This window comes from Battus philenor, unplaced genomic scaffold (genome assembly GCF_028537555.1).
Source record: "Battus philenor isolate CCGP_79_NKW_IND1 unplaced genomic scaffold, ilBatPhil1.0.hap1 SCAF_22, whole genome shotgun sequence".
Classification (NCBI taxonomy): domain Eukaryota; kingdom Metazoa; phylum Arthropoda; class Insecta; order Lepidoptera; family Papilionidae; genus Battus; species Battus philenor.
Window position 1 is genome coordinate 5664272 of NW_027181685.1, and position 26957 is coordinate 5691228.

General features: G+C 33.0%; 1 protein-coding gene across 2 annotated transcripts in view; it reads left to right on the forward strand.

Annotated features, from left to right (window-relative positions):
* toy (twin of eyeless) overlaps positions 1-26957 on the forward strand; it is an 88429-nt gene that overhangs the window by 19195 nt on the left and 42277 nt on the right. The window contains exons 3-4 of one of the 2 annotated variants that reach the window (XM_068766843.1): positions 10514-10751; positions 17223-17403. In XM_068766843.1, the coding sequence (XP_068622944.1) occupies positions 10514-10751; positions 17223-17403 (419 nt within the window). The remainder of the gene's footprint in view (positions 1-10513; positions 10752-17222; positions 17404-26957) is intronic. The other variant, XM_068766844.1, reaches the window with a different exon arrangement.

Genomic DNA, 26957 nt, shown 5'->3' on the forward strand with positions numbered 1-26957 from the left:
TAGTAGTATGTGAATATCTTTACTTCTGTTTGTGTTATGCAATATCTGAAGGTAATAAGAATATATGCTGTTTTTCGTTGCATCACAAATGCCTATAAAATCAAATGAACGCATTGCTTGCCTAAGTGGTACTATATTTTATTTTTGATTTTTACCACATTTACAGTGTACCTGCCAGAAAGAAGGTATTACAACGCGAATTTTTGGAACTACACGCCTGTTTGTTTGATTTTTCTTTCGAAACTTTTAATTTATAGTAATTGAACTTATAACCAACGATTATAAGATACAGTTCCTTACATCTAAACTTATAATTTTTTTAAAAAATACAAGTGGTACAATGACATTTTGTGTTTTTCATTTAAATAAATAATCGTAATACAGAAGTATTTAAGCGAACACATTTCCCGCCATTTGCATAAGATGACATTAATGCATTATATAATGAGCTTTGATAAGCGAACGGAAATAAAGATTAAGACATGGAAATGATTTCAGAAATAATATTTAAATTCGGTTAGCGTCTTGGCTTTAAACGTGGCACAACAGAAATATAATTATGCCCCGCCATACCGAAGCCAAGCCAAGCAAACCGAGCATGCGACGATTGTGTCACATTAAGCGACAGATAAAGACAAATAGACCGGAAAATCGGTTGTAAGAGGGAGATAAACAGAGTTTTCTTTGTCACGCTGTTATAGGAATTTTAATGATTAAGCACCTCGTCGATTCTGCAGAGCGTGTACTTCGAGCGGACTTGTTATTTTGAATCGAAAATTAAAATATTTCATATTTTTAAATCCGCCATATTTTTTTAAAAAACAATTACGTAATATTACTTTATTGACGATTTATTGCTACAACATTAATTAATAAAGAATATTTTTAATAAGTATATTAAAGAAATAATATCACAATTTTTAAGATTTCTATTCATGTAACAAAATAAAAAAAAGTATTCACAATTAGTCACAACTTTTGCAATATTTTAATATTATACATTATATAAAAACATGTTACGTTGGTATTGACAATTACTGTTAAAAGAAACTTTTATGTATCAAACATTGGCGTAACATGCAATGGTAACCCAAAAAATACATCGACTTAACCATTAGGGTCATCTTGTAACACACCTATCATTTTTTAGAGGTATGTCTTTATCTTTCAACGTGAGTATTATGTGTTCCTTCTAACAGCAGCATACAAGTGGGACATCGTCGTAAAACATGACTCATATAACTAACATGATCTCGTATCTTATGAACGACTTCAGAATTTCTTTTCATCTTTACAGGGTTACATATAGCTTTTAAAGTATGAATTTTCAGATAACAGTGCTCTTTTACACCTATTTCCAACTAATCTGTATAAAGTCATTGCACTAAAATACTAATTTGTTTTTTCTTATGGAATACGAAAGGTCAATAATTTCTCACCGTACAAAGTCTGCTCAGTCAGATAGTAAACAATTATTAATTTTTATACGTAGTATTAATAATTTCTGTAAACACTTTTTTCTTTGTATTATATTATTATTACGTATTTACTATTTCGGAATTCATTGATTTTTGGTTAGAGTGTACCATATATTTATTGACGGCAAATGAGATCACATCCCTTTTAAGGATTTATCACGTGAACGCCTTGCTCCTCTTTTAACTTAAATAAAAAAAAACTTCTGTCGTAGAACACTGGCACTTTTAATAGGTCAATAAAATAAGACAGCGTCTTGATATAACGTAACCTTTTAATTAAGTAGCATGTTGCATCATAACGGCTAAGGATCTAAAAAAAAGACAAATAAATTGTAGATAATTGCATAAAGTTATAAACTTTTTACAATGTTTACTTCTTAGTAGTACTATAGTGGAAACCATGAATTGCCAGCACATCGTTAGAAATCCACTGGCAAGGTGGACAGGACGAACTTTTTACTGTCGTTGGAAGACAGTGGAACGAACGCCGCTTCTTCCGAAATTGGAAATCTACAGAGGAAGCCTATTTCCCACAGTTGATATCCTCCTGAAAATATGATGATAAATATACTAGTAATTGGTACCATGTAGGTAGAGTGGAAGACCAGCGGTTGAGGACTGCGACTTGCGATCGTAGGTTCCTTGATAGAACCGACCATTCACTGCTCATAAACAAGTTTCCAGAGGATGGGCAGCAGTGTCCTCTGCGTACCATAATACCACAATACGATCGTCAACCCGCCTGCAAAGCGTGGCGATTATGGTATATTCGCTCATAAATATGAGACCTATGCTTTATGATGGGTATCTAGGAACTGATAAAACGAGTTAGTACTTGACACAACCCATGGAGTGTCCGCCAAAAAGATCTAATGAGCTATTAGCTTTACTTCAAGCTTAGCTACCTTTCAATACGACGAAAAGGAAGTCCTCGAATTTTGCTAACTTAAAAGAGGGAATAGGTTACCTTGCCACTGCCGCAGCAGTGAACGTCTGGTCCTAAAGAAAAGGTTAACGCAGCTTTTATTGAATATTTCTTACTCTCAGTTGTTTCTTTATTACCATGACGGAATCGTTGAAGACCTGTTTCCATACCCTCATGCTACTTTTCTCTTGGCTGTAGATAAATCCTGTAGGTAGGATCCAGCCGGTAGACGGTATATTCCTACCAGTATATGGTGGTTTACGGGCGATGTGGTCAAAATAACCTAATATTAATAGCATATTGCGAAAAACTTAAGTCGTAATCTTGAATTCAATTTATAAATTCTTATGACGAATATAAATATAACAATTTTAAAAATTTTTGTAACAATTTGGCTAAAGCAATCCGATGTTTCATAAAACGACCGTAACCGCATAGCCCGAGTAAGCAACAAAACGCCGAACAAAAACGCGCCGGGGACGCATGCGCCGACTTTTTTTTTATCAACGGTGACGTCCAGTTGACGGGTATTTTATAAAATGATATGGGACTGATTTTTTTATTTATCCGAGAATGAAATTGCTTTAGAAATTAAAAACTTTTAAATGCGGAAACCTTTATTATCAGTATTCGGTTACGTAATATTTGTAAAAAACCCAAAAATTTCGAAATTTCGTTGCTTACCCAAGGATTCTCAATTTATCTTTTCACTTCCTCATAAATGTAATCTAAAATTTTTACAAATATTTATTGTCAGTATTTAGAGACGTAAAATTTGTCAAAAAAACAATATAAATAAACAAAATAAGAAACTTCTAAGTACAGTACCCGGCGATAAATATGCATATAGACCTTTGAAAAGAGACAATCGGCTAATTTCGGAGATCTTAGTAGAGCATTAATTGACACTTTGTGTATCAATTATATATGATTGTCTCTGTTAGCAAACAAATTCCCAGAAGAAAGACAGTTCTTAACGTACCATAATACCACACTGCAAAAGTCAACCCGCCTGACAAGCGGGTTTGTTAAATTTCCCGTAGATATCTTTGAGAGAGGCTTATGCCTTGCAACTAGCATCTATGGGCGGACGACATATAGTGACCAATGTATATTTATAGTAGAGTACTTGGGCATACTAATGAAGCCATATCATTTATTAAAAATTTAAGAACTAACTATTACGAATATTAATTCGTCAAATCAATTAGGATATAAAATATCAACCACTGTCCATTAGAAACGAATTTAATAATTAAGATTTAGATATAGCCAAACGAAACGAAAGATATCCAACAGTAAAATATAAAAATTATATTTTCGCCAGACGTCGCGAACCTTTTTTTCGTTAAACACACATGAGCGTCAAGAGAATCGCCATAACTCTCGTAAACGCTGCATCGTTTGTCAATAGCTATATTTTTTTCTCTCTACCCATCCACTAAAAGGGGCGTGGTTGGCGATATGCGCCATAAATTATGTCATGGCGAAACAAACGACCCGGCCTCGACGAACGCGTGAATGAAACGTTAAAGTGTGCTATAACGTAAAAAAAATAAGACTTTTGTTAATATCACTGAGTATAAAAATCGTTATTTATATTTAGCAAAAAAAAACATCGAAACCCTCATTGAAATAATTTCAACATAATAAGTTCCAATATAACTCTATACAATTTTCTTATGACTTATTTATTAATAACAAATTCAATTCTTACTCAGCTATTACGATTTTCTAAGAATTTAGAAATCTTTGAAGACGACGATAACATTACGAACTGATTTGTTTGAATAAGAATTAATACAGAGTGATTGGTTATAGGTGTAAAAGTTTTGAATAGGTGTTTGTATAGATCATTTGTTGTCAATTAATAATAGTAAACACTATCCAAAGATCAATGGTTTCAAACATAATACACAAAGATTTGTTTTCTAAGTTCGAATCACTACATATTAAAATTAACCGTATTTGGTAAATAACTATCTGTCACTGTAAACTGTATACTACAAGAAGTTATATGCCAGTGCTATGTAATAATGTAACTAATAGAAAGTAATAATGTAATAGTTTATAATGATTAGGAAAATGTCTAAAAGCTTCAGAGCGTGGCTAATGATCATACATTCACACTTTTAAAGTTTTTTCACTTATAACCAATTACCCTGTTTTATACAAAGATTGGAAGTTTTCCTTAAAAAAATAAACAAGATCAAGGCTTTTATTAATAACTGGCAGTAATTTCCAACGGATATTTTAAAGTATTAGAGTAGATATTTTAAAATTTAAAGAAACAAATTCACATCTGATTGTAGAAGAAAAATAAAATGAAATAAAATTATTATTATAAGCAGCGGTGAGTATTTGCATAATTTTTATTTTACATATATCGAACCATAAAATATTTTCTAGATTTAAATAACAATTGTAATATAATTTGAAAGATTAACGTATCAAAACGTTTTTCAAATTATTTACAACGTATGTACATATTAAATAAGGATCGAATAAAAAGGTTTCAAGCCCCGCTCATAATCCAAACGGGATTTGGTGCATCCAAAATGGCGTTTACTGTCACAATTAAACTTCCCCTATAGATTTAAGCAATTCAAGAACAGATACAAAATAATAATAAGAGGGGCACTGAAGTGGGGGTTGTCAGCCACCAGGTGTGGATTGTCATAAGCAGGGTTGCAACCCCTATATACTCATAATATATAATTGCTTGATTAATGACCAATGTAAAGAACGTTTAAAATAATTTAGACGATTTAAAATGGCGTTCGAATTTAAATGTCAAATTATTACCATTTGACATTTACACAGTTATTAATAAAAACCGAAAAATACGGTTGTGAGACTAGTTATTTAGTTTATATGCTCTATATACATATACATACAGAAGGATTATTTATAGGTGTAAAAGAAAAAAAGGGGTGAGTGTATAGCTCGTTTAATGTCAATTAATACGAGTATATAGTACATTCTAACCAAAATATTAATAATTATAAATTACCTAATAATTCGGATTACTACGTATCAAAATTATTTATTATATACTATCTGTCCGTACAGACTATGTACTTTGTACTACTGACAGAAGTTAGAGGCCTATCGCTTTCTAATAGAAAGTAAATAAATGACATAGTTCAGAAAGATTACTTCATACACCGTGATTGAAATTTACTATTTTAAAACTTTTACACCTATAACCAATTGCCCATGAATTACGTTGTCCTTATTTTATATATATGTGTATACATATGAATATAAAAGTTACGACATTCGTCTGTCTTAATATTCAGCAATAAGTCATTTCAATTTAGCCTACTAACAATTTTCAAACTTAAATTATGACATATATCTTCCCGTTAAAATTCGTCGATTATTATATTCTAAGCAAGTAATAATTAGGATGAACTTTTAAAATATGCAAAAAAGGAGGAAAAATTCATAGAAATTTATAGAAGAAACAAATTAATATAAATTTAATTTAGTAGCCGAATTAGCGCGAATTGGTAATTGTCTTTTATCGTGAATAAACATTACCTCATTTTTATACGTTATTTTATAACAATAACTATTAATAAATAATAACATAACAATTTGTAATATCTATATTATAAACTAATAATAATTTCGTAATCATAATTATAGTTACGTGTTATACGTATTAAACATTTCCGTATATCGAACATGAAGTGTGGCGCGCTAGACGAAACTGCGCCGTACGAAATAATAGCATAAAATAATAAAAATAAACCTACAACTATACATAAATTTATAGAGGCGCGTCCATAAAAACGAGGATTAAAAATAAATCGCTCGAATAAATTGCACCTCTGAAATTAAAACACTCCCTCACACGACACGCGTATTCGCGCTGTATATACGCGTGGTCCAAATGATAGACGTTAGCGTTTGCACCGATATGTAGGACATATAGATATTCTTGGTTCAGTATAAAGACAATATTGCCATGAATAAGCATACAGATACTTTTAAATGTAACAGTTTTTGACTAAAAGAAACCAATTTTCTTTTTGGATCAGAAAATTTATCTCGTTCTCATTAACTAATTTTTACCTCTATATTGACTTTACGAGTTTATATTGATCTATATTATTTTTAAAACATATTAAACTTTTTTGTTTGGATGGGCCCGCCATTAGTTCGACAGAACATAGCTAAGGTCAGAAAAAGTCACACTAAATGCAGGTTACGCAATATTGGTTATCATGACGATGTTTGGTAGCGGCCCATGTCTTGTGCAGTGGGGTATCTTACTTCTGAAATGATGATTTCCATTTTTTTAAATGGAATAGTTTTCGACGAAAAGAAACTCTCGCTTGATTTATGATGATTTATGTCGTTTTTGGAAACCAGACCATCTATATCATCTACCTTTATGTTCACTTTACGAGTTTATATATTTACACCATGCTTAAGAAAAGCGTCGTAACCCGCTCCGGTCCCCGCTTCAGTCTATCGTTTGCGTTCCAGTAAACATGGCGTGGGGGTCTACCCCAGCGATTGTCCATTGTTCTTTTAACAGCCGCCTGCTTGTTAGTGCACGGCCAACAGTCGACGACGAAAGGTAAGCACCAAGAGGTGTTATTAATAACGGGTTTCGGCGTGAAAATACGTCACTTAATTGGCGAACGGTGGCGGAATTAATACGTCTCGCGGGGCAATGAACGCTACGAAAACATTTCCATTGTAAGATATATTTTTAATAACTACTCTCCTTGCGCACCATAACCTAACCTTTAATAATTAAGGCTATGCTTTTTTTAATGTTAGGGTATGTAATCTATATACAAATATCCACAGTTATGTCTTAGTTTTAAATCTAAAATTAAGTTTAATATTAGATTAATCTTACTATGGAATTCAAGAGATTTTAGTCGATCGAAATGTGCAGAACTTGGTTGCTTGACTTATTTACTAAGTTTATATTATAATCTATACATGAAAATTTTAAATTTCATTTAGGGCAACTGTTTAGTTTTTAGAAGACTCTTCGCAGCAGATCAACATTCCGAGTCGCTGGTAGCTTCTAATGTACTTATAACATTAAAATAATTGAGGATACAAAAGTGCGTGTAAATTTGTGTATATTTTACGCTTGATTGCTAAAAGTAGTTTAGAAAACAAAAGACGAATTAAACGTTGTCCACAAGGATCTTGTTCGGCCAAATTACTATCTGAGGCATCCGCAATTTTGAAGGGAGAAAACAATAAACTTTTCGTCGAATCTCCCACCCTTTGAGGCCTTAATCAAGGTCTGCCCTAAATTCGCCCACAAATTGCATCCAATTGTTCACTTTTTACCGCGAGGCGTGTTTGCAAGGGGTGGGTAAAAAAAGGAATTATCTGTCCGTTGGCTGAACGCATCCGATCTAACGCATCCATTGAAGTTTATTGGCGCGAAAAAGCGGCGGGAAAGTTTATAATTGTGCATAGACAACTGTCAGATGGCGGGGACATGTGTAATTTTGTTCGGATTTAAGGAAACTTACGTTGATTCACATCCAAGTATATTAAACCTTGTTAATACGAAATAAATTAATTAGGAATAAATATTATTGTTTACCTGAATAAAAGTTTTAAATATTTAACTAACCTGTTTTTCATAGCCTTTTTATATCTCATGATAAATTTAACCCCTGTCTTAGAGATGTAATATAACATTATTACATTAGCAGGAACTATTTATTAACGGTAGACGTCCTGCGCTGCGCTGGTCAACTCCACTCCTGAAATATAAGGCCCCAGCAGTCATCTGTTCTGAGCATAGTGTGGCCTGCCGATTGCTACTTATACTTACTAATTCGCTGGACCATTACTCATAGAGATATCGTAGAGAAATGTTGAGTATACCTGTCTCCATGGCTCGCTTAGCGGCTGTGAGCTTGCTTCGTTAAAAATGTAGTATAACCCAAATAGATTATAGTAAAATAAATTGACTGACCAAAAATTAAATATTATTTATTTTTCAAATGATTTCCGTTTTTATTTCGAAGGACATTGAACTTCTAAAACCTACCATTGTATTGGTAAGGCGTACGTATTACTTAACTTTATGAACACTTTCTCCGATTCTACATTATGAAGTAACAAAAACCATACGTTTACATTGAAAGGTTTTTAAAATTGAATATCTGTAGATAGTAAATTAGATTTCTACGAAAACTTAACAAGCCTAAAGTAACGGATCATTCACTACAATAAGGCCGGGGTATCTCCTCAACGGGGATTAGATAATAATTTGCGGTTTTCTTTCGAACGCCGCGAAACTTTTTTGCAAGTCGATCCTTTTTTATTTTCGCCAAGCGGATTATTTTTTTCAAACGGGTTAAGTTTTTTAACACTTTTATTAAGACTCGCAATATATCTACGCTCACACCTGCATTATAGTTACCTGACCACTTTTGTAGAGACGTCTAAATGATAAAAGAAAACTCTTTGAAAAGGTTTCATTTAAGCTTTCTATATTTTTGCGTCGACGTGTTTCGTACTGGCAGCACTTGAGTTTTATTGAAGCAGATGCGGATTGAATACGCATTTAGGTTTCTCTTACCTTCGTTATTTGATTGCTTTTATGGTGTTCTAGATTCATAGATATATTTTAGTTTTATTTTTATTTTCAGTGTCATTTTATTATTTACTTAGCATATTTAACCCTCCGAGTCCAATTTGCATACATCATGAAGAAAAGTCAGAAGAACCCAATTTGATTGAAATTCGAAATTTGAATCAGATGGAAGAAATTTTTATTGGTTATAGAATAGAGAATTTGGCCTCGGTCTCGCCTGATGTTAAGCGATAACGAGGTCTTAGAAGATGCTTGTCTAGAAGATCCTATTCATTCTTGACTTGACTCGCAAGTTATAGTTAGCTAGAAACTACAACGCTAGTAGGTTGTTTCATTCCTGAAAGAAGGACTTGTTTGCCATTACCAACAAAAATCACGTGTCAAATATACAATGTGCGAAGTATTCTGGAAAATTGCGATGTAGTTCTGCAGCTAAACTTCGCAAGAAATACGTTACGACTAGAAAGAGACCAGAAACAAATTTTGTGGCATCTAATGTATCCAAAGTCTAAGCAAGCAACTTTCTACTTACAAAAGCCGCTTCCACTATTTTAGGACAGAGCCCAGTCTATCGAAATAAAGCGATGAACAATTTCTCTATAAACTGGTGATGAAGGAGCATTGGCAAATTACGTAAAATTATTTTAGAGTGTTTTTTAAGAAAACAATTTACCACCAAAATAATTTACTTTTATATTTAGTTAATTTTTTCGCCGTAATTGCGTCGTTCTAGTTTTGTTTTTTATCTGTATTTTGGAGATGTGTAACTACAAGTACTACTGTCGTAAGAGATTATTGTGCTTATGTAAATGCACACGTATCGTCAACTTAAGTAATAACCTAAACAAATATGAATATAAACAGTTGTAGTCTAGTCTTTTTAATAAATAAATAAATATAACACACATAAAAAATATTATTCGTAACGTCACGATGATATTACAAAATAAGTTTCTTAAAGTAAGAAAGAAGTAGCTTCAAAATAAGGTTTTTAGTTGGTTAAAATGTGAGTAACTAGATTAGTAGATTTATTTATATGGTTAATACTATAATGTTTACACCAAACATTGTTGAATTTCATTTAAAAAGAGCAACTGTTGAGTTTCTGACCAGCTCTTCTCAGCAGATCAGTGTTATGAGCCGGTAATAGTTTATTGTACGTTAAAATAATTGACGATTCAAAAGTACGTTTAAATGCCCAATTGAATAAAGTGAATTTATATTTAGGTTTAATTTAAACACATGCTTTAGTCTACGGTTTGCATGGGAAAATAAAAAAATATTTTTACTTATTATATGCTTTCCATTTTCTCTCACTATAAGAATCTATTTGGTGTCTTAAAGAAAAAGTGGAAAAAATTATCGAATTGGTAGCTTACTACAAAACACTGTATATTAAAATAATTTACAATCGAACAGTGCATTTACACGCACTTGAATGCACACGCTTAATTGAATGATTATATTATAAAATTGAATTTGAATACGTAAGCGCAGAATAATGACTAATTAAAGGTTTCGTTATAGACGAGTTGATGCACAGCGCGGCGATGGGCAGCGGCGCCCTCTTCGGGTGCTCATCGGCCGGGCATAGCGGCATCAACCAGCTGGGCGGCGTCTACGTCAACGGGCGACCGCTACCAGACTCCACGAGGCAGAAGATAGTAGAGCTGGCGCACTCGGGCGCTCGACCCTGCGACATCAGCCGCATCCTGCAGGTCTCCAACGGCTGCGTCTCTAAGATACTCGGCAGGTCTGTACATTGCTCTTTCTCCATCACATTATTACACATTGTTACATGTACACAGAGCAGGCTTAAATTTATTAAATAACAGCATTCTCACAATTAATTCATAAGACTGGAAAAGTTTGCAAGAACACGTAAATAATATACAAGTTGATTAGGTATAGGTGAAAAGCTTTAAAAAGGGAACTGTTTAGTTCTTTGTCAGCAAAAAAGTGTAAAAGTTCTTAAGTTTGTACCAGCTATTAGTATAATGTGGTCACTCTATAAATGTCATATTAATTTTTATTCTATTGGAATGCACAGGCCAATAAATACTGGCAGTACCAAGTGGAAAACAATAATAAATTTTAATACGTAGTAACCCCAATTATGGAAACAATTTTTCTTACTATATTAACATTACATTAATTATTATTTCTGAAACCGTTGATTTTTGTGGCTGTACCACATATTAATTGACAACAAATTGGCTATACATTCACCTCTTTGAAACTTTTACACGATTTACCAATCCCCATGTATACACAGGGCGGTCTTGATGCCAATTAACATTTTCACAATCTACTCATAGGACCGTGAAAGTATACGTTCATATAAATAATCTACATTATGTCTTAAAATAGATTATTTATGTAAACTTATGTATGCTCTTTATTCCTAGTGCCACTTCAAACATAGGCTTGTCTAAGTTAACAATGGCATTGACCATTGTGAAACTCATTTTAAATCACTTTATTCTTTTAATGATTCGACGGGACATACGTAAACTTGATAGTTTCGTGTACTATCTGCTAGCTTCTTATAAAACAATAATAACATAAACATATTCACTCAATAAGACCAACTTTACAGAAAACCCATTTTTCTTGTCTATTAACAGAAAATCATTTAAAAATATTTTTTTAAAAAGAATGTGTTGTATTTAATTACAAGAAACATGTTTCCTGAGTTCACAGTTTCGCATTACAAGCACGACTTCAAGGTACATCCAATGTAAGCACCCATAACAATGGAATGAAGTATTAAATAAATGGAAATATTAAAGCATACTTCATTGTGGCGCCAACAAAAAGCAAAGAATCGATTATGTCAAGTAAGATGGGGTCAAATTCTTGAGCCACGCGTTAACAAATTGACATGGTTCCCATAATACCTCCCAAGGACCACAATGAAGGGACACAATGGACATCGCGGACAGAATTAAGGAAATATTTCAATGACTTAATCAATACAATACGATATAATAGTTTGAGTTTGCATTCCCATAGTGTAGGCCGCCATTGTTTTTGGCTGAATGGACGTGTGCTCCGCGGGTGAGGTGGGAATCGACACAGGGTGCTGAGGGGTGCCAGTTCTAATTTCTCGCCGATTTATTGTTTGATTGCGATTTTATCGCGAGGATTACGTCCCCCACTTTAGTTATCGGAAATTAAAATACTTATGCACAACTCTACTTCTAAGCTTAAACAGCCTCTAAACCTTAAACAGACGACGATAATTTTGATAAATAACTTATAGCGTAAGAGCCTTGCAGTGGGCGTCTATAGGCTTATCTTTTTTATTTAAACAAAATTTATTAAATTTATGCCATCATAATATCATCTATTCAATTGCAGGAGGTTTACTGCCAGACATAGACCTCCTTCATAGATTTACAATAACACAGGTTGTAAGCAGTCTGCTTCCAGCATCTTAAGGCAATCTTGATAAGATCCTCTGTCCACCTCGTGGATCAATCTTTCTCCGTGTTGGCCGATTCCTAGTCTTTACACCAGAAATTTAAGGCCATAACGACCATCTACGCGCTATGTGGCCTGTCCAATTTACAACAACTTCCTAAAATTAAATAACAGTTGTTACATTATGTATGGGCATATATAGCAATAACATGAAATTATTATAATTATAAAAAACCAATGCAATAATTTAAACAAAGGAGTTAATTAAAACGTTATATTTAAATGTATTTAAAAATACGTACGCTTTATAAAAATACAAATGATTATTATATGAATAAAAAATTCTAAAGTATAAGTCAATAAAGAACAAAAACATTAATAAAAAAGTGTTGATCTGTCAATCAAAGAAACTAGGCATTTTAATACAGGGTGTGCGTTGCAGGGTTGTCCCATCGCCGCCCCTAAATAAAAATCTAAATAAAACATTATTTCGTGGTAATTGGCACCCCTACTGTGGCAGACTGCTTGACGCCACTTCAAGAGATCTTATAGGAAAGTGATTTGGCCAGGGGGGGCATATCGTTTGGCCCGCGGCCCTTACAATTGTAATGGTTTCGCTTGTTGATGGAATAAAGCAAAATGTTTTTCTTTATGTTAATATGAACAAATAACATACGACTTTAAAAAGATTGAACGTGAGATATTCCGTAAATTCATTTAATAGAATCATTCGACAATTATAAAAAACTTTTATCGATTTTAAAATAGTGTAATAACATCAACAAAATATTTCATCTGTTATTGTACATTGATGTTTACGGGATTACTGCGACAGTCACAGGTAAAGATAATGTGTTTTAGATCATTATTATATCACATATATTGGAATAAGTTTTGCTTTAACGATTAATATTTTTTATTTTAGTTTTTATAAATAAAAGAGACTTGTAAGAAAAGACACGTAAACTTATTTTAGTCAAGAGAAACGTGAGAAAAGGAGTGATTTTGGTTAACTTTATTACTTTCTTTTTAAACACAAAATAGTTCGTATAGCAAGACAATAAATTAATACGGGAAAATGTTTATAAAAATGAATTGAATTATATTAACATATAAGCAAGCTGTATGGCCCGATCACCACCACGGCTGCAAATGCTCCTTGTGGCATTTTTCCCACACACCCCTAGACATTCTTATCATGCCAATTACTGAAAGGGGTTACTTGGGTCTTAGGGTCTGCAGAAAGGCAAGCGTTGCGGGACTCCTAATTAAGAAGCACCCCCGCTGTTCGGCGTTTCATTCTTGATTTTGTTTTCAAGTATTCAATGTGTGCTCTTGCATATGATGATTGTTTTCTTTTTTTTATTTATAACTTAAGCTAGCCAATCATTATTTTTTTCAAATGCAATAAAAAACTTTAAGGTAAATGTAGTACTATTAAGAATTTGGCTAATTAATAGCTCTTTATTTACTTATTTTTAAAATAATTATACTCATTATTTTAGTGCCCGCTGAAGTGATCTAAGAGCTCAACAACCTCCGAATCCGGAAAATAGTAACATATAGCAGCCTGAGCCGAATCTCCCCTGAGGGCCCTTGCGCTTCTCCACCTTAACTGAAGATATAGCCTAAGCACCCTTTGTGGCCTGTCAAATCTAACTGACGGAATTTGAAAATGTCAATTATCAAGTAGTCTAACACTGTTTCGATTAAAAAATAATATAACTAAATATTACAAATCAATCCACTTCAGGTTTTCTTTCAAATTAATTATTTTTAATTTTACATATATATATTAAAAATACAACAAATATTTGTTTTATTTAATTTATTTATCTATTAGGCGTAAGTTAATTTTTTTTTTCTACTAACGATTACTTTCGTCACAGAACAATTTTAGATAAGAGCTTCATTAATCTGGACCCCCCAGAAAATGTGAATCTAATCTATGAACCCCTGGTGGCATAAACAAGTTCATGGGATGTTAAAACGATTTTTCCATCAATACAAAAATAGCAGTGGATCGGTAACAGTAAGTTAATGATGGTAAACGTTCGGTTTCGTATTATTAGAATTAAACGAAACTGATTTCGATCAATTTATTGTTGTCCTTTGCAATAACCGCCCGATTGGACGGCAAATTGTTCGCAATTTCAGTACGGTTGATCCATTGTTGGACTGCGCTGCGATAAAACTTTTTGTCTGGTACCGACTTCACCAATTATTTGAATACAGGAATCATTCATATTAAATAGGTTCCTTATTATTATTATTACAAATTTATGTTAAAATTGTTACTAAATTTTCGAAATAAATTTGCCTATTCGGATATTAACAGGTAACATGAAAATTTAGTTCAAACGTATCTTCATGAAACTCATGACATATTTACAACAATATTCATATATATATAATAAAATGATTTTAATTAGTAAGTGATATTGAACAAAAAGCTTTTATTTGGGTTTGCGTTCTTTTCCTTTCTTTCGCTTCTTATTGGGTTGTTGGTTCGAAAAAGTCTTAATTAAACATCAAAACATTATTTTTTTTAAAAATCTTTGTAAAAATAATAAAATCGTTTACGTGAAATTATTTATATATCATCATGAAACTTTGTAGCTGAATTGGTACACTTAGTCTATGTATTATTTATATTTTATGGTACTGTTTGCTGACGTTATAATTTTAGACTCGTGTTCATTGTTAGACCATGCTAGGGTTCGATAAAGGTCTACTTAGAAAAGAATATAACCATTGGGGACCTATAAAACGAAGTTAGAAATGATATAAAACATGTGTCTTTTACGAAAGTATGTACATACATGTGTTATACAGAAAATGTTTGATTAAAAATAACATGAAAAGTGTCGAGTTCGGAATTCTCTACTCAATTAAACTGTAGTTTTGCGCACGCAGCGAGACCTATTCGGAAATCCACCGCCCGAGGCGAAAGCGATTACTCGTTGCCATCGGCGACGACCCTCGACACCGTAATAGTCCTCCACAACGTCGGCTCGAGTATTATCGACAGATGACACGCGTGCCTCCATCTAATATTGTTTAGACGCGTTGACATTGTATCTCGCTATTTTTAAATAAACACTTATTCTATTTGTAATCTTTTTCGACTAACCATGTTTTCGATTCCGCCATTTTTTATCTCTGTTGACACATGACGTCAGCTGTCAACGTATCTATTATCTGTTTTTAAACGTATTTTTTATACAAATTTGAATGTAGAATTAAACCGAAATTCTATTTTAAATTTCGATAGTATTAATAAATAATTTAAATGATTTTAATTTTATATTTGCTAAACATTATTAAGATGTAAGCGAATAAGCACATCTGCAACTTGCAAATTCTGCGAATCTCTTTCTAGTTCCATTGCAGACATGCATATGTCTATTTAACAATGCCACATCCTCTACTACATCCTGTATAATGTCATATCATCTTTTAAAAATCTTCAAACTATAACCGTCTTATGTCGTATACTTTAAGTCTCAATTTCGCATGATTTTTTACTTTGTATACCCGAACTATAGTTGGATTCGATGTTTGTATAGGCACTTGAAGTTGAGGGGATAGCTTGGGAGATTATATTGGTAATTGTGTACTAATGCCTTTTAAGTGGAACGAAGAGGAAATGTTGAAATATAAGAGAAAAATAAGGGTCTTAACAAACTTATGCACAATATTAAAAAGGTTACATTATCGTTTCCGTATGTTAAAAAAAAAAACAATGAAAACATCGTGAGCGATAAATAATATACAAAATGTGTTATCAATATTTAAAATTTTATGTAAATAATAATCTTTATGACGTACGTACTGATATATATTTTTTTAATTTTATAGACAAATCATTTAAATGGTATCTGTAATTTTACTCTTCAAATTCGCTTATTTGTTTACCCAATTAAGTAATGTATGGTTATATAATAAGCATACAGAGTGAAAACCATAAAAACCTGTTATAACGTGTTGCCTTAAGTATTTACAAACATTAATAAATCAAATTCTACATTGCTTCAGTTTTCTGAAATCGACTTTTTATGATATAATGTAATATGCTTACGATATTATTTTTAATCAAATTATTTTTTTCGTAATTATGTTTTTGAATGTGTTCGCAACAGAAAAAGTTAATGTCAATCGCCTACTTCTGTTAAAAATTCTGTAGCTTAAGCTGGCATGATGATAATAATGATTGATGACATTTCTTGACAACACCAACGACCGTGACCGCTGTACCGCGCGGTAGTTAGTTAACTATACCTAAAAGCGTGTTAGTCACAAGTAATATACTTCGAGTGGAACAATCGTGCGTTTCTTTTGTATTATCTTTAAGTAGGAATGAGTTAGTATAGAATGAATTAATAAGTAGTTATAAATTTTAAGACAACCTCTTAGGGGGACTGGAAATAAATGTCGCCTTTAATTTAAATTCACACGGCTACATTTTTAACAAGTTTTTATTTATAATAAACTATATTTTCTCTTCTGTTTTTCCTTCTAGTATACAAATTTTCAATGCCAGAGGGGTAAAAATCAATCGGTTTTTCTGTAAAATATGTCGACAGAAACGACATTACTTTTCGGTTCCTTTATTGTTTATAATAACGTATGACTTGATAATAATTATTACTTTTTCGTCTGCATATTGCCTTACGAGGAAAAATGAATTTTATTAGAAAATACATGAGTTTCTTTGATAAATTTGATATTATCCAATTTCGTGTAATACGCTCTCGCCATTTTCCACAATCCAAACTAAGTTCAGCTTCGCACGCAGATATTACGAGACGGGGTCGATAAAGCCGCGCGCTATCGGGGGCTCGAAGCCGCGAGTGGCGACCACGCCGGTTGTCCAGAAGATTGCCGACTACAAGCGCGAATGCCCCTCGATCTTCGCGTGGGAGATCAGAGACCGCCTGCTCAGCGAGAACGTGTGCAATAACGACAACATTCCCAGCGTGAGTACCTTTTTTTGTTGAAATAAAACTAATTTCATCAAGTTATATTGCGGTTTATTCTGAACCTATGGTCACGTATACCTTAAAATTATAGTTGTTGATCCACTCTACGTAGAGCAAAGCACTCGAATCAGCATTTATTAATAAAAATAAACCGTGATATATTTTTTTAAGTTAGTTTTATTACAATACAATCATTTTCGCTTAAATGTAATTTTTTTTGTTAGTTGCCAGATTCATTTTAGAACTTATAGAAACTTTATTTAAAGCTTTCAAATAAATTCTCGAAAATAGTTAGTAATTATTTCGGCCATGAATTAAATTTCACAGAATTCTAAAATCTATTTAAAAATTTACATTTCGCCTCGGAGCTATTTCTAACTAAAACGAATTTATTTAATACATAAATTGTAAATTATTTTAGGCTTATTTCGTCTATACATTTTGTCACTTTTCCAATCTACCAATCCGCATTGCCAAGGCAGTGGATTTACGGCTTATAATTTCCTTCTGACTAAGGAATCGTTTTAAAATAACTGTTAAAATGTTAGAAGAGTAAATAGACTGAAGTTACAAAAAGAATAAGAAAATTTAAAAAGTTAGTTAGTACTCAGACACATTTTAACAGGTTGATCGATTATTTTTTTCGTATTTATACATTTATGAATATTCGCAGTGCCTAATTTGATAGAAAACAAAATCAAAATGAGCTCCTGTCTCACACCCATCAAACACACTGTGATATGAAAAGAGCCCATAACAACCACGGCTAGATTTTTTGGTGGTCACGTTTACAATATATTTAATACAACACTTAAACCATTCCATCTTAAGCCTTATTATATTCAATTTTAGCTGTATTATTAAAAGAAAATATATACATATGTCGCCTTGAACATGATTTAACTTTGTGTTAAAATATAATTTAAATATATAATGAACATTCAGTCTAAACAAGCCGAAGTGCAAATTAATGCACGCTATATAACCAGTGTAACTTTTAGCGTACGTATTCAAAAACTGAAAGCTACAAAGTTTCAACCTACACTGAAAGTTTGGGCCAACGAATTTAATTGAGCAGAGTCCAACAGTTTGTCCTGTCGTTTCAACGATTGAATGAAGTGTACTAGAAAGTTCATTCACTCAAATATACTTTGGCTTCCTTTTTTCATGACAAAGTAATTAATTTCATAAAAATATTTGAACTTTGCGAACAAATAGTATTTAATTATTTGACTTACGTTTTCTAACATTTCGTAATGTTATTAAGTTTTCACAATCTTTAAGCATAGTTAGGTAACCCTGGGCGCTTAAAGCTTTTAAAGAAGTTAATAAACTTATAAATATGTAAAATCTTTACTCTGGTAAATACATAGCTTTTTGTCAGCAAAAAGCTTTAAAACTCTTACACATTGATCACTCTAAAACTACTAAAATGAAACAGGCCAAAAACTTTTGAGAGTACTAATCCTGCAGTTGCAGATAGGGAAAATAATTTAAAATATTTAAAATGTTAAATCGAATTACGAAAACACTTTTTCTTACTATTATCATTACGTTATTTATTATTTATGAAACTATTAATTTTTATGTTGCACTACTATTTACTTCATTTATCAGCTATGGGTAGCATAAATATTATAATCATGCACTTTTAACACCCATTTTCGCGGTGTTTGTAAACACAATTAATTACCCGATTGAAAGTATCAGATATTAAAATTCATTTAGAATAGTAGAACATTAACGCCCGTTGTTTCGATAGAATCTAGTAAGACAAGTCACTAAATTTTTTTTCCATATTTTGGAAATTTCTTTTTGTCAGAAACACCAATAAATTTGATACATCGGTAATTGATATCGATTAAATTCCGCTTTAAAGGGTGCATGTACTAAGAAAATGGATTCGGACAAACGCAACCAGCTTATCATGAGCAATACTGAATTAGGTCCTTTCTAATAGAACTATATTTTTCCGGTAGAGTATCGTTTAACTGTAATTGTATATCGTCCAACACCTTGACATTTGGAAGAGCATAAAAAAATTTGAGAAGCTGAACTCAAATCAACAATGACCACGTCAAAACATCGTTAAATATTTGTTGGATTTAATTAAATTTACCAAACATATGTCCCGGTCTATTGTGAACATTAGGTTGACCATACTTTACTGATATAGATAGTACAAAAATTTGGAAAGAATTTGTTGATATTATTGAAAATATTATTGTATCATTAAATTAGAATTTTATTGACATAAAATTTATTAACAAAATTTCCATGGCGAAATAAATTATAATCATTACATCACTGCAGGGCATAGGACTCCCCGAAAATTGCCACAAAAACCTATTTTGCACTGCCCGTATTTAGCGTCTTTCGGCGACTTTGACTATCTTGTCAATCCACCTAGTGAATGGGCTGACCACTCTGTATCTCCCGGTTCGTGATCGTTACTCTAGAACAATGTTTCCCAACGTGAGGCCCACGCCCCACACGGTGGCAATTTTTTATTCGAAAATGGACTCTACCAAGTTAACCCTTCAGCAGTGAATATTTACGTAATTATTAATATAAAATAAAGTAAGACAGAAAAATATTCATTAAAATTATTTGGAATTCTTTCTAAAACTTATCATTTAGTTTCTTAAATGAACAATTTTTTTTGTATTAAAAATTATAAATGTCACATAAGAGGGGCAAAAGAACTTTAGAAAGGCTATGGTGGGGCATGCCACCATAAAGGTTGGGAAACACTGCTCTAGAAGTTCGAACACAACGGCAGTCGATTGCGTGAGTGTGTCTCGACCATTGCCTCTTCAGATGAATAATTCTTCGAACTACATCGGTGACTTTGATTCTTTTGCGTATCTCATTTCTGGTAATTATCTCAAATTATTTTTTTTGTGTCTTTATTATTACTCGAAATTTATTAAAGCATTTCGATAATTAGGTATCGTAGGAAATTTAAATTATTTTTATTATCATAGATTAGTTCGACGTAAATTACGCGTAATTAATGAAAGAATCAAATTCAACAAAAGTTGATCTCGTATCTTTTAAATAAAATTATTATGGCCACACGATACGCTACCAAAATACAATTGGATGTATTAAACGACAACACTTGGCCCTTAATCCAATTTCGCCACATTAAAAATTCTGAACGGACCAAATGTTTCGGACCCACGGCCTGGGCCTTTGTCCAGTTGATCCCTTCAAGATGGACGCAAACATAATGCAGCGGAGTCTATTCTGCGAACATTATTGATGATGCTTTATAAAAATTTATTTTATGATGTTTGGTGTAGGAATTCCATTAGCTCTTTGTCAAGCGCAGCGGCCGACTTATACAATTTGAACGGCCAATTTTGCGAAAGGCATGGTTAAGGAAAAATGTGACTAATTTATTTTTTTATTCGTAAAAATATTACGTTATTTGAATATGATATAGTCATTGCTACAGGATTTATGACATTTAACAATATTTTGTTGTCAAATGACACAAATCGCTATTTAGGTTATATAAGATCAGCTAAAACATAAATGTTTTCATTTGTATTAAGCCGCTTAAAAAATTGTTAAAAAGTACATTCGTGAGAAATAACAAATTTAATTTTTTAAGGAATTTTATGAATATTAATTATTTATTTGGTCATAGGCTAGCAGCTATAAACAGACTTAAAATCCATTTAAAATTAATATTGATTTTAAAAACGTTGAACATTTTAATGATTTGACACAAAGATATATATATATAAGCCGGCGATCCCTATGAAAAATATCGAATACAACGCGTTAAATAAAGCTGTACTCGACGTGACACCGCCGGTAATCGAACCAGACACTTTGAAACGACATCTGCCGGTCGGCGGACGCAAAAAATATCAAAGGTATATTGTATTTTTTTTTCTCTGCCATCATTCATAAGGCCAATTTTTCTGTTAATAATGTCAAAACTCGAAAATGGTTTCGCGAGTCTCTAGCAGGACGATGTAAACACTTATTGACACAATGACAGTTGGGGATGTCGAAAAAAAAATTGATTTCGAGTGTATAGGTTGTTGGTTTTGTACTTGCGTTTGTCTGGCGTATTTGAATGATTTTGATTTTTTTTTGTTTAATTATAGTACTAATAATTTTTTAAGTGATTTGGTATGTTCTGAAATTAAAAGTTACACAAATACAGTTAAATATTTTTAAATCAAAATTAAATGCGGTTTAAAGTAGTATTTCGGAATGTGTATATGCAATTTTATTCTTAAGTTAATGTTTCTTAATGTGTCTATTATATAATCTTCTTCTTAGTCGTCATTTCTGAAGTGCGTGTCGTGATGAACTGAATGACAAGGTCTTTTCATGCCATCCTATCCTATGCCTTGCTCAGTGTAGTTGTTATAAAGTACAGTCATTATCTTGACTTGATTAAACCAGAGGGTAAGTGATCAGCTATGTGTTCTTAAAAGAAGCGAAAATAGATGATAAACCATCTATTTTGAACAACACCTACTTTGAAACGAGCTGTTTATCAGCGAGCGATGTTACTAATATAACTCAATTCTCATTGGTAACATAATGGAGAGCCTAGTCTTGATCTTGAGCTGGTTCAGAACCGATCAATTGACATCTTGCTTTGAGCAACTTGCTGTCCATGATGTGTGTTAAAATTATCTCCAGCACGCCATTTCAAAAGATCAAACTTTTAGTCCGCTGCACCATTGACTTGAAAATAATCAATTCTTTGGCTCAGAAACAATTAAGAATATCGGGAGCACTGGTAGCGTTCTCTCGACTCATAGCAACTAAAGGATGAAGATGCCTTGCCAGATTCTTTATATGACACATCATGAAAAGTACTTTTACATTTATTTATTTATAAACATACATTCTAAATTTTAATTAACAGTCTATAACACTTTTAACAATACGATGATTAGTCGAATGGAACTGGAGTTATTTTTTCCATCACCGTTATTTTCATTGATAGAGACTATCTTATTTGTACATAATTTATTCAATGTAGAGGAGATTTCAATACAACGTTCATTTTTAAAGGTAATGTCCTCCTCAGCCTGTCGTAAGATTTTTTGCTGTACAGTAAAATTTTTGGCATTACCATTTATGTTTGATGTTTCTAAAGAGGTACCACTAGTGCGGTAAATAGTTTTTAATACATGTTATTACAAAAAAAAGTTAACATTAGATAGTGACTAGTGTATATATTATAAGTTGTACATCTATAGCAAAGATACACAAAGATACACGCGTATGTTTCTTTTTACGATAAAAGAAGACAAATAAAAAAAATTGCCATTGGTATCTAGTATCTTTAAACGAGTTTATTTTTTTTTTTCATTAAAATGAATTTGTTAAAACGCAGTTATTGTAATTAGTAGTCAGCAATTACAAATTCAATACCTATTGGATGATTAATATTCCAATTGGATAATCCTAACTAAAGATATTGTTTCGTTGAATATGAAGGACACTAATTTTAATAGATAATATATAAATAGGTGAAATACCTTCACAAATAATATATAACTATAGGATTCTAATACACCTTATACTACGTAACAAGAGGACGGACGCAAAATTGAAATACCGAGGGTTTGGAAGATTCGGCGCCAAAGGGGCTATTTTTATGACTACCCACGCAATGCCCCACTGAACAAATAGGTGAAAGGAAAGGATAATACACTCACATACGGGTTAGAGGGAGATGGGTGCTCACCGCTGCGTAGCCTAGTCGTAACGGTCGAATGGGCGTTCTGTTTCTTACCGACGTGGAACAAAAATACGCGGGACAATCGATTTATGTTCGACGCCATAATGCCGTAACTCTCGCCGCGACAACTGAGGTTAATTATTAAAATAACCCGTTCGTATACCGAGATCCCATTAAGGATTATGGAACTGTACCCTGATAATTTTAATTTATTTTTTTGTACTTGTACATTCTTTATTATTGCAACGGAAATCCCAGTTGATATTGTTTCAGTGTTACTTCAATATTCATTTAAAAATTCAATTAATGTAAGAGATATAAATGAGATGCAAAATATGAAGTTCAATCATAAGAGACAAGTCGCTTACGCCGTTACGTTCTCCATCTTGTATGCTATAAAGCCACGATTCACGCGTGAATGCACAGAACATTTGTTGTCGCATTCACACTCGCAAGTTCCAGTAAAGATCTGCACCGGACTATATTGCCGCCCTCGTCCTATGGATTAACGTCAACAGCTTGCGAAGGAATAGGAATTGATGGCTAAGTTTACATATTTTATAAAAAATATTGATTTCTTTGACAAGTATAATCATGACAAAAAAAAACTTTAGTGTTATCGTTATTTTATTTTAATGCACTTACATTTTTCAATACGTGTTGAAAAGTGTAAATGCATGTATGTGGACCCAAATGCACTCGAAAAATACATGTGTAAATATATAACAACTTTTTCTATTTTACGTCACACGACAGTTATCGAAACTTCATATAATAAACTTTTTTTTTAATATTGAATAGAAGAAAAATGAAACTAAAAGAAAAATCAGATGCAAATGCCAGAGAGAGCATCCGAACGTGATACGATGCAACTACGAAACGGTTAGCGAAGTAAAGTTCGGGCACGCTTAATTTAAATTTGGAATTGCTGATGGAGCGAAGCGACGACGGAGCCGCAACCCGACACCGCCGAAACGCTACCGACAAGCAGTTTCGGGGCTTCCCCGTGCATCGCGTAGCCGTATGTGGGACGGTTTCGTTTTCGTTTACACGCAAACGCCCGTAATTGGAGATTATATTGTTGAACACATTTTAAGTCGATCGAAATGACAAACTTTAGTGGCGGAAGTTGCCCAACACCTCTATTGTTACTAACCATGTAGAGATGCCACTGTCGAAACATAAGTCTTGTCTTAGAAATCGGCCACGCGTGCTAATGCAGATTAGTAATTGATAAATTTCATTCGGAGCTCAATCATTAACTGTAAGCTGTAACCATGTCGGGAATTGGACGCGCAACCTACTCGTCAAGGCTATAACTTAAAACTAACTTGAAAACCAGCCCGCCTTAGCTCTGGAAAACTACGTATGAGTTAATGTTTGTACACAAATAATAAAATTATACTACTTCCCTACTATCTTTGGTATTATGAATAAAGAAGTTCCTAGGTCATAGATATCCGAATTATTTCGATAACTGAAAAAATCCAGGCAGTAAATCTGTAAAAGATATCATTTCTTTATCTTTAATAGAATATAATAATTGTTAAACACTACGTCTTTTTTGAGAGTATCACTTAAGTACAAATAGACTTATATAATTATTGCTCGACCAGACACATAAATAAAAAAAAACTGGTATGTTATAATTCTAATTAAACCTGCTAGACTAGGTTGGTCTACTTGCTCTTGAATATTTTCAAATATGTTTAACGTCGCTACGCATAAAAAAATGCTCCAGTAATTTTCAAAATATGAAACGTAACCCTAAGTTGGTGGCCAAAAAGTTTATGTGTATGAATTAAACAGATGTTTTTAAATAATAGTGTATCTGTAACAACGGTAATCGCGTACGTGTAACATCGATTACAGTTAATAATAAAATCGATTCGTCTAACACGTGGCGTGTCGCGTGGTGCCCTCCCGTCACGGCAGGTTGCGCTCGCTTGCTGCCTACCCACTGTGACATATTATCTCCGTTAGATAATGTTCTCCGCACTCAAGACAAAATGGGCGTATTTATATGGTGTACAGTTTTACTTGCACCCCTAACTCGTGTTACGTTTCGCCAAATTAAATAATCGATTATGTGCCAAGCTTAATCGATTTCATATTACTTATCTAAGATTAAATTTCACTATAAATTAAAGTATCTAACTTTTGTAGCACCTGTGAATATTTTATATACTTTTCCTCCTATTTTCAGCTTTATTTTTAACTACACAAGCATTTCAAACAACTCCCTGTGCTAGAAATTTAGCGAATAATTACAACACGCATAGGTTTTTCAAATCGCAACTGATTATTTGTAATCAATACTTCAATGTTGTAATTTCTGCATGTAGCGGTTATGCATCTAAACTTGATTGCAAATATATAACTAATTACCAAATGATAACATTAAAATATCATGTGGAATGCGCGGTTAATCAACGTGCCCATGTTAAATAGGAATGCAAACAATCCTAATTTCGGTTTCAAATCATCCGAATAAAATTGACGTGCGCTCCGGTTCCGTAAACAATTTCGGAATGGTTTCAAATATCCCAAAATATCCCTAAATTTGACACCATGGCGTGAGGCGATGTTTCATAACAGGAACATGAAACATTACCAGATTACGTGCGCTAAAAAATTGAAGCTGTCGCGATAACTTTTCATTTGATACTTCACTAATATTAAATTTAATTTTAAGTTTTTTTTTCGTACCTTAACTTCTATATAAATAAAAATCGAAATCGAATATGTTGCTAAGCACAAAACTCAAGAAAGGCTTGATTAATTTGTCTCATTTTTTTCGTAAATTCATAAAGGAACCGTGAAGGTACTTATGGAGAGAAAAATAGAAAACTTGAGATGAAAATACTAAAAACACGTTTCTCTTCCCGTACACAGAGAGTAAACTTAAACACCTATCTCTAGCTGTCAAATGTTTGACGTCAATTAAAATAAAAAAAAGGTGAACTAAAAATGCACCGCTTTTAGAGGAAGCAATGAACATCATGCCGTATTATCTAGATTAGGGTAAAACTGTTTTTCTGTATAATTATGAACAAAAATTACAGAAAGATAATGAGATGCCGTAGTTATTTGCAAATTGTATAAACGTCCTTAAAACGAGTAGACGTGATAACACACCCGCTGACGCGATCAAATAATACGCCGCGAAACTAACCAATCTCAGCATCCCGTGGGTATTGCAAAAAATCGCCCCCGAACTAAACCGCACCCCTTAAACCGCTTCTCGCCGGGGAATCAAACGCGGGTCTCCGCGGGTTAAGCGCGTACGTTAAAATGTTTATAGATAATACCGATGTAGGTAATATTGTTCGTAATTCCGACTGGGGTCCCATCCCCCGTCTGATGGCATTTGTATTCAACGTAATAGCTTTTGTCCCGGTTCCTCTTAGCTATCTGCTACTCATTGAATGGACGGCGCAACGTGAAGCTAAATCGTTCGGGAGCCGGTAGTTGCTACTATTATATAGTGGTAAATGTAAATTGCAGAAGGCCATCTATGACGTTACAGCCTTTATGCTTTTTCCTATAACTAAACTTTAGAAGCATACAATAATTCATTATCGTATCAGCATAGTATATTGTATCAGCAGTGCAGGTTTAGTACTTTCTATTGGTAGTAAAATCGACTGTGGTTGTCTTAAGTGGCGACCATGAGCCCGCGGAAGCGACGTGGACAGGCCTCACGCTAGGTGGTCTGACAATATAGTTATGGTCGTGGAAAATCGCTGAATGGGAACACCATAAGACCGACACTCAGATGGTCTGTTAAGCCTACGCTTTGCCCCTGTCGGAGGCTTCTGCGCCT